Source organism: Mytilus californianus, unplaced genomic scaffold (assembly GCF_021869535.1).
Source record: "Mytilus californianus isolate M0D057914Y unplaced genomic scaffold, xbMytCali1.0.p SCAF_7, whole genome shotgun sequence".
NCBI classification, from domain to species: domain Eukaryota; kingdom Metazoa; phylum Mollusca; class Bivalvia; order Mytilida; family Mytilidae; genus Mytilus; species Mytilus californianus.
Window position 1 is genome coordinate 109,365,201 of NW_026262723.1, and position 20,279 is coordinate 109,385,479.

A 20,279-nucleotide genomic window follows, 5' to 3' on the forward strand; every position below is an offset into this window, starting at 1 on the left:
TAAACAGTAAAGGTTACAAAGACAAATAAATTTATATTATTGTTTAATTATCTAACTTTTGTATTAAGGTTGTTGCCATGGATAAAAACAATGCCACAAGATTTAGTATAACCGTGGTAACCATTAATATACTTGATGCCAATGATAACTATCCAGAGTTCTCACAAGCAGGTTACTTTTTCTCGGCCAGAGAAGATTTGGCAGTTGGCCAGCCTATAGGTAGTGTAACAGTAAGTATATTTACCTGCTTAGGTAATTTTAACAAATACCGAGAGGCCTTTTATATTCTCTGCAAAATTTGGCATTTTCTGTTGTAATCATATTTTGATAGGCTTATTTATTGTTTAACTTTACCTCATATCCATAGGAGTGGGCTATACTGTTTTACCCTTTTCTGTCCTCGTGTAACTTCCATTGCTCTTTCCTTAGGAACTACAAATCACAGCTGCCTGAAATTTGTTTTCAGGCTATATGTTTGCAAGTCAAACTGTGGGATGAGTTTTCACATTTATTGCTCATCAACTTTTTGTTTACCAAATACTTGTATATATTCTAACACATATGTGTCCATGACTGAAATTTTCGTCCCATTTTTCTCAGGAACTAGGAATCAGAACAATTGGAAATTTGGTATCAGGTTTTAAGTGAGCATGCTCTACTGCGTCATGTATTTTCACATCCAGTGCTCATCAATTTTCTATTGACAGAATACTTAAAACAGCCTAGAAGGGTATCATTATTGAGTCAGATCTCACAGTTCATCTTATTCTCCAATAATTTATAAATATTGACAAGGATAGCAATACAGTCCTGATAGCCTATAGCTTGTATAGACCAATCTTGAGTTTGTTTACCCATAACAGAAATTGATTTATGTCATAGACCAAAAGTGATTGTTTTGCAAACATCATCACCTAATGAGGCATATACATGAGGGCGGTCAGAGAAAAATAATGGATCTCTACAATTGGTATCTCACTAGCATCAAAATTCTCAGAATCATATTTTTAGGTAATTTGTACATTTTCCCTTTAATCCTTCTGCCTAATATTTTTTAAGAACAAGGACTGGATGTGAAAATTTGAAATATTAAGCAATGTCTTACTTTCATGTCAATCAATGTTAATTAATCAATGAAATGCACACGTCACTCATACAACCAAACAACTATTACGATGCTTTGTATGCATACAAATAGTTTTTGTAACTTCTTCATGTAATTTCCTATTCTAAACACTAAAAAACATATAGTTACGGTGAATTGCTGATAAAAAGAATAATGGAATTCTTTTTTTTTTTTTTTGGCAATGGCTATTTTGCTGGCTCCAGCAAAATAGCAAAATATATAGAGTCATGCTATTTTGCCGGTCTTATTTCAGTTTTTATTAGACTATATGAAATTAAATTTTTATTGAAACTAAAGTCAGCAGTTGATGACTGTCTGGTGATAGAGGAGGAACACGTAGAAACCCGCCCTGAAATGGTTTCAAATTCAGACAAACTAGTGAATATAATGTCACAGTACCCAAATTGCACCTATTCAACAATAATAGCTGCGGAAAACAATTTGTAATTTTATGATTTGACATTTTAAACGTCTTTCAACATAAGTAAATATATTTAAATATACACAAAACGTTCACAGTATATATCAACAGATGAAGCATTCACTGGAAAAAGTCAAATCTACAAAAAGTCATATTTTAAAAATGAGCAAATAAAATATGTAACAAGCATCCATTTCTTAAAAAAAATGAAAAGTAAGCATGGAATAATGTCAAATTGTTCTAAATATTTGAAGAAAAAGAAAAAATCATCTGTTATTCGATTTTTAAGGATGTGATTTTTAGCATGGGTGCAATTTGGGTACTCCTCATTACATAATCATGGATTGTTTGAAGGTCGGTTGAGGCCCATTTTTCTATGATTTAATATGGATTCAAAATTAAATTGGTGTAACTATATAGTAAATAAGGATACGTCTACAAAATAAACACGGAATGGAAAATTTTGTCTGGATCATAAAAAACGTAGGTGAAAAAACTGTTAAAATAGGTGCAATTTGGGTACCCTCATGTTAAAATTAATAAAGAAATACCGGTATTGTACAGACGATGCATGGAAATCTATTTACAGCATTTATTCTATGAAAGTTGAATATAATGTGCAATATAATGTGAAATCTGCAATTTCTGCAAAAGTGATGCAGACGCAAAAAAAAACCATACCTCAACGCTGTATTTTTATGTGTTATGTGCAGTTCATGTCTGCATTGGCAGCATCTTCCTTGTGCAAGACCAAAGAATGCACCAAAAGAAAGGCACTGGTTATTTAACACTTTTAAAACATTTTGAGGTTGTTGAATGTTACTTTTGATTTAAGGATATTTTCATTGAACTTTTTAGTTATAATATCGATTTTAATATGCATGCTTTGCTTAATGTGTATTATATTCTTAAAAAAGACATATTGTTTTTAGAGACTTCTTGTAAAAGTAAAGAATATCAATTTTAATATTCATGCTTTACTTATGTATAAAATAAGAAAAGAAGGCATATTTTTAGAGATTTTTTATAAAACTGTATATGTTTCTATATTTTTTCTTTTCTTAATTAATATACTGAAAATCTGAATTAAGACCGGCAATATAGCAAAACTCTATATAAATCGCTATTTTGCCGTCTCCTGCAAAATAGCGCTAAGGAGGCTATTTTGCAGGAGCCGGTAAAATAGCACCTTTTTTTTATACAGACGTTAAGAAATACTTGGTCTGTAGAATCATTGTGAGGTGTACTTGTCACTTTTAAATGGTTCTCTTGACCTTGATATGAATGTAAACATACTTTAAGAAAATGAGATATTTTAGCATGTCAACTGTACATTTAGGGAACAGATCGAGACAGTGGTTTGAATGCAGCATTGAGATACAGTTTATCAGGCACTGGAGCTGATGTGTAAGTTGATTAGATTGTTAGAATATAGATTATATGACAACAGAGCTGATGAATAGGTAGTGGTAGTTTAGATACAGTTTATCTGGTTCCACAACTGTTAAGGAGATAGATACAAGAAATAGTTTACAGAACCTCTAGATCAGGTACCAGAAGTAATGTGTAAATAAAATGTAGAATTGGAATAAAGTTTATTTGTATCAAAAGTGATGTGTAAAAAGAGTGAATAATTGGTACAGAGCTTATTTTGGTATCAAAAGTGATTAAAAAAAAAAATAATGAAGAATTGTAATATATTTGGTATAGAGTTTATTGGTATTAGAAGTGATGTTAAAGGAGAACAAAGAGGTGGTTTTCCAATTGTATTTGACAGTTTCAATTATTGCTGTAGATTTGGTTTTAAAATTCATATTTCTATATGTGGCAAAAAAAGGATGGTGCTAATTTAACTAATATATATCATAAATATTAATATTACTGTTTATCGTTTTAGCTTTAATGTAAATGCTGCCACTGGAAGCATTACTTTGGCCAAACCACTAGATTTTGAAGTGACCCCTCGATATGAACTACTATATATAGCAGTCGATCAAGGAGCCTCACCACGACAGAAAAGTGTACCATTATCTATACAGATCATTAACTATAATGACTTTGGACCCGTGTTTAATCCGCCCACTTACACAACATCTATCAGAGAAACAGACTTATCGCTTTTAATACCAGTCACTGTCCAGGTAAGAAACAGACTTGTCACTTCTAATACTGGTCACTGTCCAGGTAAGAAACAGACTTGTCACTTCTAATACTGGTCACTATCCAGGTAAGAAACAGACTTGTCACTTCTAATACTGGTCACTGTCCAGGTAAGAAACAGACTTGTCACTTCTAGTACTGGTCAGTGTCCAGGTAAGAAACATTCTTGTCACTTCTAATACTGGTCACTTTCCAGGTAAGAAACAGACTTGTCACTTCTAATACTGGTCACTGTCCAGGTAAGTAACAGATTTGTCACTTCTAATACCTGTCACTGTTCAGGTCAGTTTATTTATTGTTATTCTTCTAAGACCATTTGTTTACCTATGTATATGAAGGAAAGTAGACATCTGATTCCTGTGGATTCATTATTATTCATCAGATACCTATTTCCATGGATATTTACAGGTAAAGGTAAACCAAGAATAAACATTTTTGATGAATTACAAATTTTCTATAATAGGTTGTATACAGACTTTGGCAAAATCATGAATTCAAATTATATCCAAGAAAATTGGTATCCACAAAAAAAAAAATGAATCCACAGTACATGTAATCATCCAAACTCAGTTTAATGTAATGCTATGGGCCTAAGTAAACTTTCTTCAAAAGTTTATTACTTACAGTAAATACTAATAATACAAGTACAGGAAATACTTAATTCTTCAATGCTTATATAGGCTGTAAAGATAATAAATTCAGTGAATATTCACACTAATATTGAGCACTGGATGCTAAATTATTCAGTCTTGTAATATGTCAATTTCCGCATGCAAACCATACTGTAACGGAATTATTTGACAATGTCTTATTTTGTCATGCTCCCTGTCAAGTGTACATTCATAGGAAACTGTGTGACCATTACTGTATATTATATTTAGGCCACGGACAAAGAATCATTAAACAATATAACATACAGAATCATAGCTGGGAACACGCCACCACCGGCAGCCTTTATACTGGGACTGAACTCAGGTGTTTTGTCTGTCACTAGAACTATCAACTATAATGAAACTCCTAACAATCAAGGATTGTAAGTTTATGTTAAGTCTCATTGGTTCTACTGTAAATTAATGCATGCATTTATTATTGCAAATCCTTGACCTCTGGCAAAAATGTGTTTGCAAATATTTGATGAAAGAAAATCACTGCTGAAATAATGAATGCTAGTTTTTATTATTGTGAACTGATACTGTCGCTTTTTTCGCATTTATAAAGACATCGCAATAATTTCTAATTTTACTGTAATTAGAAAAAAGTAAAAGAGTAGTTTGTATAAAAGTTACTCTCCTACATTTAAACACTTATAAAAGTGTGACATTACAACAGAAGAACATTTTTACAAATAAGACATCATTTATCAATTTTGTAATATAGTGCTCTTAACAGAGAATTGAAATATCCTAGTTTTTGATATTTTAGCTAAACATTTGCTATAATAAGAAAATAAATGATTAATCAGAATGCCATCTTGAATGAATGATATGTGAATAATCATGATAATAGTCCATATGATTTTGTTCAGTAAAAGTTTCCAGTTTGTGAGTACTTGTGTCTGTTTCAGCTTTGTACTAACAGTAGAAGCCACTGATGCTGATCAACCTCCACAGAAGACTAATACAACAATTACAGTATCAATTATAGTAAGTTGTTTGTTAAGTACTGTACCAAAGAGCGATCTATACACATTATTTTCCCTCTAGGTTGTTATAATCGATTTTTTTTTAATGGTTTAAGTTGATTTCTGATGCATTTTATATTTTCCGTTATCTTAAAATATAAAATTTTCTAAATTAACTAATTGCATAATTAATAATTAAAGTGTAACAGTAACTGTTCAAATGAAGAACCCCAATTAGAGTGCTGTACCTTTGGAATGTTGCTTATTTTCTAGATTGCATGTCATTTGTTGGTCTTGTGTCCACATCATACTTATCCTTTCTTTTCCAATTCTACATTGAAAATCACTTTAGTCTGTAAATTGAAAGTTATACAGTTAAATTGTATACAAAAATTATATTAAAAAAAATAACATGTCTCAGATTTCGCACTTCTGCAGATTTTTCTCTGCTTTTTTTATCTTCAGGAATAATTTTATTCATAAGTATACACAAAATTCTATGTCATATAAGATACAGTTGTTATGATTGGAGTTAGGGATAATGCCTCAAAGTTAAATATCCTTTAAACCAACCTTTCCTGAAATCTATGCTAGATAAATATGTAGGACTCAAATCTATGGTGGGTTCCAGATCTATGGCAGATCCCTAATCTATGGCAAATATGACGTCATGCCATCCCAAATCTATGGCAGATTTGTTACAATCCTAATCTATGGCAAGTTTTGTAATTTCCTAATCTATGGCGGATTTTTGTTGTTTCCAAATCTATGGCAAATTTTGGAAAACAAGGCAGTACATATACGATTGATGCCTTTTCTTAAACAAGTGAAAATGTATGAAAACGGAAGCATGTTTATAAACATTTTTGAAACAAACATTCCTATACCATAATACAGACCTCAGGATTAAAATGATGCGCCCCGGAAAAATAAGCGTCTTCTCTTTGGTCGGTTTGTTGTCTCTTTGACATATTCCCCATTTCCATTCTCAATTTTATTAATTTTATGGTACCTGTTTAGTCTATTTATTAAACCAACTAATAAAAATGGAAGTCCCATGACAAACAAGAAAGCAGTATTTTATGAAAAGAATCAAACAGTTTAATTTTCATATAATATTTATTTGAGCGTTAATCAATTTTTTTTTAACTAATGACGATTTAGGTCAAAGTGGTATCCTGTAATTTCATCTCTCACTTTATATACATTGCCAGGCGTAGATGCTAAAATATAAATTATAACTCCTTTCCTAAAATATCCACTACTAAAAACAGCCGTGCCTTTATTCATCGCGGGATTCGGACAGTACAGCACATCTTCCTTTAAACCATCGGCTAATTGTTTTTAGAGGGAGAGTGTTTCCCTGTGTTTTTGTTTGTAAAAATATGAAATCTGTGAGCCCCGTGTTAAATATTTGTTTTCGGTTTACATCATACAATTAAAAGAAAAAAATTATAAATGGTGTTCAAATCTATGCCGGTTCTGCCAACGTTAGCGCCGGCGACGACGACGTAATTATGGCGTTATTTAATTGTGACACTATATGTTACTCTTTTCCCCGGAAAATTACGCAATTTCAAGATCTGCCATAGATTTGGAGAAAACAAAAAACTGCCATAGATTTGATTTGTAACGTCATATTTGCCATTGATTAGGAATCTGCCATACATTTGGTACCCACCATAGATTTGAGTCCTACAAATATGTTTACTAAAAACTTTTTTGATAGGATGAAAATAACCATGATCCAATATTTGCACCAACAGTCTACAGTGGTTCTATAAGTGAAATAGCTCCCAGAGGTAAGAATATCAACAGTCTACAGTGGTTCTATAAGTGAAATAGCTCCCAGAGGTAAGAATATCAACAGTCTACAGTGGTTCTATAAGTGAAATAGCTCCCAGAGGTAAGAATATCAACAGTCTACAGTGGTTCTATAAGTGAAATAGCTCCCAGAGGTAAGAATACCAACAGTCTACAGTGGTTCTATAAGTGAAATAGCTTCATAGGGTTAGTACTCCCAACAGTCCACAGTGGTACTATAAGTGAAACGGCTCCCTCTGGTAAAGGTTACCAAAAGTCCAGAGTGGTAATATAAATGAAACAGCTCCATCTTGTAAGTATCACCAACAAACCTCTCTTTAGAATTTTGTTTTAAAATGTTGTGTTATTGCTGTGAACATCTCTGATCATTTCTGTTTTAATGATATAAAAATTATTTTGGTTAGCTGCCCTTCTATTTGGTTAACAGTATCCTTGTGTTTTCCTGATAACCACTAAATGATTTAAGATATTCAATTTGTTAACCTTTCTGAGTAGAAACTTACACAACTTTATTGTCTGTCAGAAATAAAATGAGTTTTTGTTTTGTATATTTTTAGACACTCCCATCACGACTGTATCAGCAACTGATGCTGATTTTGGATCTAATGGTAATATTAAGTATTACATCTGGAGTGGAGGCCAAGATAACTTTGCTATTAATACAGATAATGGTGCTATCACTGTCAGCGGCAGGAAAAATCTGGATTATGACAATATTAAATTATACAATGTTACTGTAAGTTGGCACGAAGACTCTTGACTATTATTATGATAAAAGTAACTTATATATCTTATATGATATGTTGAATTCATTTTGTAAGCAGATATATTCTCAGTATCATACAAGAGATGTTTACTCGATGTTGTCAAACTGCCGGTACTGTTATTAAAGTTTGGAGATGTTATTCAAGTCATTTTAACATGTTATTGTCTTCAGAAATGACAACTATTTATTTTTACTGAAGTAGAGATATTCCGTTTTATTACTATAAGGAGGATAAGAATAGAGGAAGGATACTAAATTTCAATACTTTTTGGGCTTGTTAGACCATATCAAATTTGGTTGATTCTCATCCTTGCTTGTCACATTTTCAAAGAGCAGGCATGCTAACAAATTATATTTAGGTTGTTTTTTAGGTTCACTGGGAAATTCTTAAACTACTGATGACTTTTTTTATATATATATATAGGTGAAGTTTAATATCTGACTTTGCACAATTTTTTATTAGTATTAGGTGCCTTTCAGAAATATACATTACGGTGCATAAAATCTGAATGTTTACAAGAATGGATAAAACTTGAAACAAACATATTTATGTATGTTTTACAGGTAGTCACAAGTTATGACTTAAATCATGTCTACTTCTTGTCTGATGAATTTGTCATAATTTACGAAGGAATGCAAGTATGATGGTTATCGTCATTAGAAGCTAAGAATGTCTTAAACTCAATTTAGTCTGTTCTTCATTTAATTACAAAAACTTGTAATAACCACTTTCAATAAAAATGACAAAAAAACCTATTTTATTTGTTTGGTGACAAGGAGGATGAGTGTCATATTGCACATGAACATGTGAGGGGGGATGTTAGTAGAATAAAGTTTTTACTATCAAATGATATTTTACAGATCCATGCAAGAGATGAAGGTGGTCCTCCCAGGACAGGGACAGCATCAGTTTTGGTCACTATAACAGATGCTAACAACAAATTACCAGTATTTCCAAAACAGGTCTACACAACTAACATTCAAGAAAGTATGTGGTCTGATATTTCAAAGCTAGTCATGTAATCATGTTGATTTCAACAAGAGACTATTACAGGTTTACTGTTACTATTACAATTTAAATTGATTACAAAAAGTACCAATGTAAGCATATAAGAATTAATTATTGTACTGGTTATAATTAATACATTGTACTTATATAGCTTAATCTAAGTCGATCTTCATAGACTAAACAATAAATAAGGAAAACTTGTTCAGTCTTACAGTCAATTTTATGAAGTATGCACTGTAAAAAATTCACGTTGCTTGCAATCAGTGGAGATATATTCAATCTATTTTCAGATATATCCTCTGGGATAAATTCAGTACGGTTTGGACACATTGCTTCCAATCAGTTGACATATGTTCAGTCTATTTTTAGACATGTCCACTTCAATAAATTCAGAACTATTTATACATTTTGTTTGCAATCATTTGAGATCTTTTCGGGTTATTTTTAGACTATGCAGTAGCTGCTATTAATTTGTGCAAAACAATGAATACTTTTAAAATTATTTGAAAAACAACTAAACAGCAAGGAAAATGTCTGAACTGTACTGGATATACCATCAGGAAAATATCTTGTTATATAGCTAAAATCCTTAACAGGACAAAACATCAAAATTCTTGTTTAAGTGTCTTCCACCATCTTGGATTGTAAAAAAGCAGAAAACAATTAGTCTAGATCTTTAATGAACTGTGCTAATTTTTAGAGAAGATTATAATTAATTTGCAAGACTTTTCATTAATTGAAGGAAATAGTTTGTTTTATGTTATTAGTATGACTGATTTTTACAATTCAGAATTTTTGTTTTTTGATTCAATTTTTTTCAACTTTGCCAAATAAGGGGAGATAACTTTGATAATGTTAATTTGATAAATGAATGTGTTACAAATTTACCTATTTTATTTTGAAGCAAGCAAACGAGTCCCTTGACCCCATTTTTTCTTTTTACTTTCAGAAATCACATTATAAGAGCTATCTTCTCATATTTTATCTTACAAAATCTCTATCATTGAGTTTTCTTTTTATCATACCAAATTTGGGTTTTCATGTCCAATCTATACAAAATCTGACAATTTTGCACACAACCCATAACTTGAAAAAAAGCCCTGTGACCAATACATTTTATTATATTTTTGAAAAGAGCATGATACACACTACACTTTGAAAAATAAAAAAAAAATCTATCAATTTTGATCTAGACCCCCATCTACCTTAAGACTAAAACTCATATACAATTGCAACAACTATAGCATACTCTGATAACTATGTAAATATATTGAATGCATGTGCATTATAATAATTTATTTCCTCTGTATCAGACTTATGTTTTGATTGGTTTACATTTGAATAAACCATTTTACCTTACTAGGTGTTAGTATTGGAGCTATAGTTGACACAGTGACAGCCACGGATCCAGATTCTACCAGTAGTCTTGTGTACTCTATCCTCAGAAGTTCTATAGTAGCCAGAGATAGTAATGGTGCTGTCATTAATTCTGTCTTCCCATTTGATTACAGGGTGAGTAGAAGCATATTCATAAAAACCTACAAGGGGCCTCAGTGGCCGAGTGGTCTAAGTAGTTGAATAGATTTCGAATAATTTTACTCAGGAAAAGACAGCAGAAAAGACAAAGCATCAACATAGACACTTTAACAGGCTTTACCCTTTCATAATACCAATGGGCCAACAAAATTTGAAGTGGCAGTTTGAAATTTCTCTTCAAGCTGATAACGGGTGAAATTTTAGTATGTTTTTTTGTGAAAGGATGTTAGTATGAAGCAAGTGCAGTGTAACAAAATATTCTCACTATCTAATTCTGGTGATTGACTTTCTGATCATAAGATATTTGGAATAATCAAAACATCTAATATTCAGGCACACTTGTATAAAAAAGTTGATGGATGTTAGAACTATCACAATGACATTTTATAAATAATTAGAAAAATTCTAAAATTTGTTTTCTTGAGCAATACATTATTGCTAACTTTTCTAACAAAAAATTCATTCCATACCTGCAATTTAAATTCCTACAATGGTTACTTAATTACTGATATGGAAGGGCAGTAACTTTCAAGCAAAATCAATGATATTTTATGGTGTACCAACATTAATTTGGGCCTGATCAGGAAGAACATACTAGAAAGTAGTACATATTTTTGTAATTTTGGTATCAAATGAAGCTGAATGACTGTTGATCATTGTAGAATATTTTTGACTGCTAATTTTGAATAATAAAAATTTTACATGAAATTTTAAAAAAGGAGGGTATATTTTGCCTGTTTCTCAGATCTGAAATACCTATTTTGGTACTTCCTATGTTCTGGGAACCAGTACGCTCTTATATGCAATAAAAGGAATGTTGATTTTTCAGCTCAAGACAAGTTAAGATAGTACACTGACATGAAACAGCTGTCACTTTATTTGATATTAAGACAAAAGCGCTATAAAGGCTTGAAATTGAAGAATTTAACATAGGAAGCAATTGGGCCAAAAATTAGTGGTGTCCCTCCTTATCATGATGTTAAGTAATAAACACAGTTATCTCCCTTTCTTGTTATGTATTCAACACTTTTCACAAAACTACACACATCTACAAATATATGTTCAGCTTTTTTTTTCAGAGTATCAAACATTACAATATATGCAGAGTACTTTATTTACTGTATAATGAACTTTTTGTGTTTGTATTTAAAATAGTGATATTCCTTTAGAAGTTGCTAAGACCCTCTAGGAAAATAGATGTGTGAGTTTATAAAGATTGTTATAACAAAAGGTCAATTTTTTTTAAAAACAGGATGCTTTTACCATTAATAATATAACTGGATTGATCACAACTGCTTTGAAGTTAAGTCGTGATGCAGCAGCTACTATTGACTTCAATGTGCAGGCACAGGATATAAATGCACAGGAGCCTTCACCTCAAACAGCCACAGGTAATGACTATATTGAATGGTTAGTTCAGAATCGGACAGAAAAGTGTGGTTAACACAAGAAATTAAGACATGCCATGTTCCATTGATTACCAGTTTTGTGTCCCTGGTTTGAGGTATTTAGTCAAATCTTACCACTACCAGACTAGACTGAAATTTCTTTTGACAAGGTCTTATTAGGTAATTTACTTCAACTTTACACACAATATATGTAAAGTACAAAATCATTTTTGGTTCAGAACATTTTAATATCTTGTGGAATATAAAATATATTTGATAGTTATCAGTCACCTGCCTGTTTCACCTCAGCTCAGCTCTTCATAAAATTTGCATATGATGGCTTTGTGATGTCAAATATACTTGAAATTGCTGTAATAAATTTGACCAAGACTTATCACCAACATCATGTATAAGAACTGATGTTGAAAGGTTTGACCTCAACTTATCAAGTCTTCTTCCCGTTTGCTGATAAATCAAAGAAAAATGAAGCCATAAATCTACATCCTAGGAAAATAACTATTAGGTTCAGTTTAGCTGTTTCAAATCTTATATTAACCTCTCTTGTTTTTTCCCGCTGTGAATATAATGATTTATCAAGGAAGATTACCTTTGCTTTAAGCCAATGAGAAAAGAGAAATTATATAGTCATATAATAATGCAAAATATCAGCTGCTGGTCACAATATCATCTTGAAGCCTTTTTGAAGTTATTTGATCACTTGACTTCATATTAGGATTCACAACTGATATTTTACTGAATCAGTATGCAGAAAACCTGATTATTATACCCCAATTTTAGGTGTTGGGTTTTGTAACATTTGTGGGGCTAAGTTACAATCCCCTAGTCTGTCACTCTGTTTGTATATCTATTCGTATGTATGTCTGTTTGTGCAACAAATAATTTTGGTCAAACTTTTTCTCAGAAAAACTACTTCACAGAATGACTTCATATTTGTTTAACAGCTTGACAGTGATGAGTTGTAATCAGTGAGCACTTATACCTACTTCATGTTTGCCAATACTTTGAATTTTTCAATATGTTGAATAAACTCGAAATTTTAATCACAAATTTTTCCAATACTACTACACAGAATATTAGGTCAACAGTGATGAGTTGTAATGAATGAGCACTTTTGGGATGTGTCAGATACCTACTTCTTGTGTTCTGATATTTTGAATCATGAGTGGAGGTATATATGCTTAGCAACAACAGCTTATGCATCCTTGTTGGTACTTGGTATCTGGCCTAACCACTAGTGGATGTGTCATTAAATATTGTTGTAATGTCTTTCTCCAGTGTCAAGGTCACAGTCATTTGTCGCATATCAATGTCTCATTCAGAGTTGTTGAATTCCTTGGTTGTTATTAATGCTGCTTTGTGTTGTTGTTGTCTGCTTGCTTGAAAAGTCCTAGGTAAGGTTGGAATGTTGTCTGCTTACTTGAAAAGTCCTAGGTAAGGTTGGAATGTTGTCTGCTTACTTGAAAAGTCCTAGGTAAGGTTGGAATAGTTTTTGTGACATCAAGGTCACAAACAACATGTTTATTTTCTAGATTTATGTTAAGATAGTTACATGAGAATCTCTGTTTGAGTTTTGCCTGCTATATCCGGGTGCTGGATTTTCTCGCTGTGTTGAAGACCCATTGGTGGACTTAGGTTGTTTTCTGCTCTTTGGTTGGATAGTTGTCTCTTTGACACATTCCACGTTTCCATTCTCAATTTTATTAATAAGTAACTTTATCTTTTTATTTCAGCTGATGTTTTGATCACAATACTTGCTGATGCTTCTGTTGATCCATACTTTGCTCCACCATGGACAGTAAGCAATCCTAACTACAACTTCAGGATATCTGAGGAAACCAATGTACAGACGATGTTAACAACATTGATTGCTACAGATCCTGCCATTACTGAAAATGTTCAGAACTTTGAGGAAGTACCAGGATCAGATATAGGAGATTATTTCAGTGTTGACAGAACTACAGGTAAGAATAGGTTGAAAAGCTTTTAAAGATTTTGAAGTATTTGTCTATTCTTTCCAGAGTAACTGATGGGTAGAAATAGAGAAATTGGACTGAATATTGGTTTGTTTCTTTGAAATTGTTATGAATTGTCGCTTATCAGATTCTTTGTTACTTGCACTAATATTGATTTATTTCTAGTTTCAATCATTACATTAATTATTATTATATTAACACTACATACATTTCAGGTGAGAGCCAGTATTATCTTCTGTCCCCATGATGGTAGCAACTCTACTATATATCTAATTATATCTTCCTTATATAAAAACACACATAATACTCAGTATGTAATTTACATAAAAACTTACTTTATATTTACAATTCATTTTAATTGTAGGTCAGATTCGGATAAAGAAAAGATTAGATTACGAAAGCTTGAATAACAAATTTCTAGAATTAGGAGTGATTGCCATTGGTACCCAAGCTCAAGCTACAGCCTCAGTAACAATACAGGTTACAGATATCAATGATAATGCACCACAGTTTCTGACCAGTGTAAGTAACTTATCAATACTCAACCTCAGACTGAAACCTCAGTGACTATACAAGTTACAGATATCAAAGATAATGCACCAGTTTCTGGCCAGTGTAAGTAACTTATCAATATGCAACCTCAGACTGAAACCTCAGTGACTATACAAGTTACTGATATCAATGATAATGTTCCACAGTTTCTGGCTAGTGTAAGTAACTTATCAAAACTCAACCTCAGACTGAAACCTCAGTGACTATACAAGTTACAGATATCAAAGATAATACTCCACAGTTTCTGGCTTGTGTAAGTAACTTATCAATACTCATCCTCAGACTGAAACCTCAGTGACTATACATGCTACAGATAGACAACTGTCTATATCATATGTCAATTTCTAAATTGTTGAATACAAAAATAACAACGCTAGCAACCTTGTATCTCTCTTGTCTACCCTAGAAGGCAAGATAATTTTTGTTTTTATTGTGTTGTTGGAATACTGTCTCCACATCATTTATCCCACATCTACTTTTATTCACCTTTTTTACATGTAGGTGGTTTGTGTGATTCAGACCAGGATGTCAATTGCTCTTTAACAAATGTTCCTTTGTTAACAAGGACTGATATGAATAGAAGGAGATGTGTGGTAAAAAAATGACAGGTTTCTATCCAATTTGTCAAGCTTGGAATCATCTTGAGTCCTTCAGTTTGTCTGTTCCAGATGAATAGGAATATATGCTTCCAAAAAGGGTACTAACTGTTAATTTGAAAAAAAATGTTTTATTTCAGTAGACATTCTTGATACAAAAATTAAATGAAAGCTTCAACTTTTTATTTTTCTGAATTCAACAGGAGTATTCTTTCTCAGTGGATGAAGATAGAGTCTATCCCACCCAGGTTGGTAACATTTATGCTTCAGACTTGGACAGTGGAAGTTATGCCAGTGTTCAGTACTCACTAACAGGTCAGGGAGCTGGTGATTTCTTGATGTTTACCAGTAGTAAACAAGAGGTTAGTATACAATGTAATTCTTTGTAATCATTGTAATTCTTTGTAATCAGTGTAATTCTTTGTAATCATTGTAATTCTTTGTTATCATTGTAATTCTTTGTAATCATTGTGATGCCACATGTTTAAAAAAAGAACTTTTCACAGTCAAATAAAGCTAATATTGTATAAAACAAATACAAATGTTATAGCATTTAGCTTTTTGATAACTTTCAAAAGCAGCTGCAACTTAACAAAATTGCTGCAGGTAAATACATATCAATATTGAAAGTATACTAAACTTTTTAGTCATAATAAAACCAATACAGAATTATTTTAAATAGGATTGATATCCCCATCGTTGTCAAATAAATACATACCATGACAGAATTATATAGTTTCTACTTATTCAGGAACAGTTTAAGTTACAGGTCAAATATATCAATAAGTGCATTCTATATGTAGGGCTTAGTCTTCATCAGACAAGGTACAAAACTGGACCATGAAACAATCCCAGTCTATAATCTACAAGTTGTTGCTACTGATAATTACCAAGCTGACTCTACAGCAGAGGTCAAACAGACCAACACAGCTGAGGTAAGCAATATGGAACTCATTCAGATAGAGGTTGAATATAAAACAACACAACTGAGGTAAGAGACGGGGGATTTACATACAGAAGAGGTCACTGACCAAAACAGACAAGGTAAGGGAGTGGGATTTATCATAGCAAACAAAGATTATTTTGAAATGTATTAGAGAATACATGACAGCAAAGGTCAAATACCCTCTCAGCCAAGATCATTAAGAAGAGGTTTCTGGGATTAATGATAGCAGGCCAGAGGTTGAACAGACTAAAACAGATATGATATGATACAGCATCTGAAACCAGTTAAAATTATGATGAAAATGAAGCAGTAGAGTTAATTAAAGATACATGACAGTATAATTTTCTAATGGCCTAATACCAAATAACATAGAAAATTAAAATGTTGTTATCTTTTTTGTTTTATTTCCAGTTGACAATAACTGTACGAGATGTAAATGATAACACTCCAGTTTTCAGTGGTAACTACTCGTTCTTCACAGTAGAGAGTTACGAGGTGGGACGAGTCATTGGTATGGTGACAGCTACTGATGGAGACCGTGGTCTCTTTGGAGAAATTCTATACACTTTAGAAGCAATGGATGAACCAGATGGTAATAAAGAAATTATGTTTTTCTTTTTGTAAACTTTGAGATCAAATTTCAAGAATTTCATATCGGGATTGTGTCACTATCCATTTCAAAGCATTGGGCCCAAATCATTCATTAATAGTATTTCTCTTATTGTGATATGGAATGTTTATCTTGTTTTGAACTGGCTTTTCTTTATGTTTCTATTGATATTTCATTTATTTTGGATTATAAAAGTCTTGTGAAGTTCCTAATCATTTTCACTATAAATGGTCGTCAACACTGGTCAAAATCCCAGAATTTATAGTATATATTGACATTTGATTATAATAGATTATATTTTTATGCCTTTCCTGTGTTTTTAATTTAGCAGAGGCGTATGTTAATTGTTATGGAATGATTTGGTATTTGGCCTGAAACTTTATAATGATGAGATGTACTATGAGAGCACTTTTTAAATTTGCCAGGCAGTCCCTTCCTTTTTGATTATACTTTGAATTATTATTGGAATTTTTCGTTACATATTATTCAGCTTCTGTATCAAGGAATAATTTTATAGATGGTCTTGAATTTTTATAATGATGAGTTGTACAATGTAAGTGACTTTCATACCTGATGGGCACCAGTCTTATTTTGTTCAACAATACTTTAAACCCTCTGAGCATGGAATTGTTTGTTAATCTTTAATAGGGAGTGGGGTATACTTTGCACTATAGACGACTTTCGAATTTGTGCATTTTCCTGTAAATTTCATATGTCAAAATGCTAATATTACTACGTCACAATATGAACCTATTATTCGATGACGTTGTTTACGCCGATTGACCTAGGGTCAACTGGTGTAACTCATTCTTAAAACACAACTAGAGATTGGTGTATAAAGCAAGCAACTCCTACTTTTCATTATTCACATAATGTGTTTATAAAATGCTGTACCTGACATACTCATAAAGTTGAAGAATAGCAACTGATACATTGCTTAATGCAAAATTACTTTCATAAAAAATGTAATGATTAAAAAAATATTTTTAATTTAGATTTACAGAGATTTAGTGTACATCCTGACAATGGAGCCTTCAGCAGTAAAGCATCTTTAGAAGGTTTGTCCAGGAGAAGTCCTATACATTTCAAAATAGCAGCTCAAGACCAGGGTTCACCTCCTAGAATTGGGGTCACCTATGTTGAAGTAAACATCACCAGTGGACAGTTGGATGATGGATTACCCTACTGGACTCGTCCAGCACCAGACACAATACTCCAAATACAGGAGGCACGTTTATTTATATGTTTAGATTACTATTACCTTATCAACTTTACCTGATTAAGAATTAATAAGACATGATATCTATATCTGTGGCCATATTAGCACCTGCATGCATGTCCACGGCAATTTCTTACAATATGACATATAGCCATTTAACTTGGTGTGCTGGTACATCTTTTTTTTTCTTTTTCTTTTTTTTAGTCCCCTACTAGTCCCCTACCGATGAAGTCGAAGGGGACTTTAGGTTTGCACTCCGTCTGTCTGTCTGTCTGTCTGTCTGTCTGTCTGTCTGTCTGTCTGTCCATCCGTCAGTCTGGCAAATCAGTTTTCCACACTTTTTTTCTTCATGCTTGAAGATATTGATTTGATATTTGGTGTATTGTTTTATCATGACAAGTTACAGATCAAGTTCGAATTTTGTTCCGGTCTGATGATTATGTGGAGAGTTATGGTCCTTGGACTTAAAAAATTCACTCAAATAATCAGTTTTCAACACTTTTTTTCGTCATGCATGAAGATATTGATTTGAAAATTGGTATATAGATTTATCATGACAAGTAACCCGAATAATTCAGTCCCTCCCCGTGATCGACTCTCCCACTCTCGAGGGCCTGAATTCTTTATACAATAAAAACACATCACCAATCCAGGATTTTGATTGGTGCTCTCTGTGAGAGAGAGCCAATCAGCTAATAGCTCAATGTTATCGAGATAGGTAAATACCGAGCTAATTCTGATTGATTATTTGACAATTTTTTATTGACAAGGCCTTCAGGCGTTAATGTAGCCATCGTAGAGCAGTGGAATATAACGGCTGAATTATTCAGGTTACATGACAAGTTACAGATCAAGTTCGAATTTTGTTCCGGTCTGGTGATTTTGTGCAGAGTTATGGTCCTTGGAATTACAAAATTCACTTAAATAATCAGTTTTCAACACTTTTTTTTGTCATGCTTGAAGATATTGACTTGATATTTGTTATATAGTTTACACCATGACAAGTTATAGATCAAGTTAGAAATTTGTTCCAATACAATGAATTTTTAGCCGGATGGGGACTATGTATTGCCATGCAATACTCACAGAATGCTTGTCTTATATCAAAATATCATTTATTGCACTTTTCTTTGCTGTTTTGGCAAATCACTTGACCTGCAGCAGTTGGCTCTGTGAATAAGTCACTGAATTTCCTGGTACTGAGTCTGTGAACATGTGTTGTAAGAGGATGATTGATTGATCCAAACTCTTTATTATATTAACTTATAGAGCAAAATGTTTGAACAAGATGGACCTGGTATTAACAAAGTTTTTTTAAGTTTGATTTATCTCACTAATGAAACCCTTGGAAAGCACATTCTTCAAAATTTCTTTTATATTGCTCGAAGTTCTAACAAGGGAACACAATTATCAAAGAACCTCCCCTGGATACTGTTTGTTTTTCAATGAAACAACTTGAAGTAATTTCTATTATACCGTATCACTATGAAAGGCATTTTTAGCATAATGTATATGGTTAAAACAAAATTATACATGTATGAGTTTACTTAAAGTCTGTAAATTGTAATATACTAAATATTACATGATATTATTACAGGGTCAAGACAATGGAACAGTTATTTACACATGTAAAGCTACTGCAGTCACTAATGGAGCATCCATTGATTACAGTTTTGTGTCCAGTTCTGACCCAGCCATAGCATCATTGTTCTCCATCAACAGACAAACTTGTGAAATCAAACTGGAAAAAATTCCTGATCGAGAATTCAGAGAGATCTATGATGTGAGTTTTGTAAAGGTTCAAAATCAAGAAATCCCAGAAATATTTGATATACTGGTACATGAAACTTATCAGATTTTTTTGGGTAAATCCAGCTTGCTTTCTACCTTTCCATTTGTATGAATACACCCCTGCCCACTTAAATAATGGATATTCAGTTTGACCACCATTAGTAGTATTTGGACTAAGGTAGAAGGGGATGGGTCACAGGGCTTTTTTTCAAGCTACAGGTTGTGCAAAATTGTCAGATTTTTCATAGATTATTTATGGAAAACACAATTGCGTGTGATAAAAAAAAAACTAAACAATAGAATTTTATGATAAAATATGTGATGATAGCTGTTATAATGTTTATCTTTCAAAATAAAATATAAAAAGAAAAAATAGGGTCAAGAGATCATTTTCTTGCTACAAAACAAAATAGGTAAATTTATAACACATCCAGTAGAAAAGTTACATTATCTGAGTTATTTCCCTTATATAGCAAAGTTGAAAAAATTGAATGAAACAAAAAATATTCTGTATTTGTAAAAAACAGTTGCAAAAATATGATAAAACACATAATTTTCTTCATTCAGATGAAATATATATCAAATGAATGACATTCTTCTCTCAAAATTTGCACATTTCATAAAAGATCTAGACCAATTTTTTTCTGCTATTTTACAATCTAAATGAAGGAGGACATTTGAGCATTCTTAACCGGCTGTGCAAGACCCACATGGGTAATC

At 32.2% G+C, this 20,279-nt stretch overlaps 2 protein-coding genes across 2 annotated transcripts in view; one reads left to right on the forward strand and one right to left on the reverse strand.

The window, feature by feature from the left end:
• Positions 1–20,279, forward strand: part of LOC127710030 (cadherin-23-like) — a 181,849-nt gene that overhangs the window by 31,362 nt on the left and 130,208 nt on the right. The window contains exons 15-31 of the mRNA XM_052215750.1: positions 69–230; positions 2,887–2,954; positions 3,445–3,688; positions 4,589–4,740; positions 5,272–5,350; positions 7,058–7,130; positions 7,710–7,888; positions 8,780–8,906; positions 10,291–10,439; positions 11,716–11,854; positions 13,603–13,833; positions 14,210–14,367; positions 15,197–15,355; positions 15,797–15,928; positions 16,351–16,531; positions 17,545–17,777; positions 19,366–19,551. Coding sequence (XP_052071710.1) covers positions 69–230; positions 2,887–2,954; positions 3,445–3,688; positions 4,589–4,740; positions 5,272–5,350; positions 7,058–7,130; positions 7,710–7,888; positions 8,780–8,906; positions 10,291–10,439; positions 11,716–11,854; positions 13,603–13,833; positions 14,210–14,367; positions 15,197–15,355; positions 15,797–15,928; positions 16,351–16,531; positions 17,545–17,777; positions 19,366–19,551 — 2,652 coding nt within the window. The remainder of the gene's footprint in view (positions 1–68; positions 231–2,886; positions 2,955–3,444; positions 3,689–4,588; positions 4,741–5,271; positions 5,351–7,057; positions 7,131–7,709; positions 7,889–8,779; positions 8,907–10,290; positions 10,440–11,715; positions 11,855–13,602; positions 13,834–14,209; positions 14,368–15,196; positions 15,356–15,796; positions 15,929–16,350; positions 16,532–17,544; positions 17,778–19,365; positions 19,552–20,279) is intronic.
• Positions 1–20,279, reverse strand: part of LOC127710036 (uncharacterized) — a 107,123-nt gene that overhangs the window by 21,352 nt on the left and 65,492 nt on the right. The gene's annotated exons all lie outside the window — the stretch shown is intronic.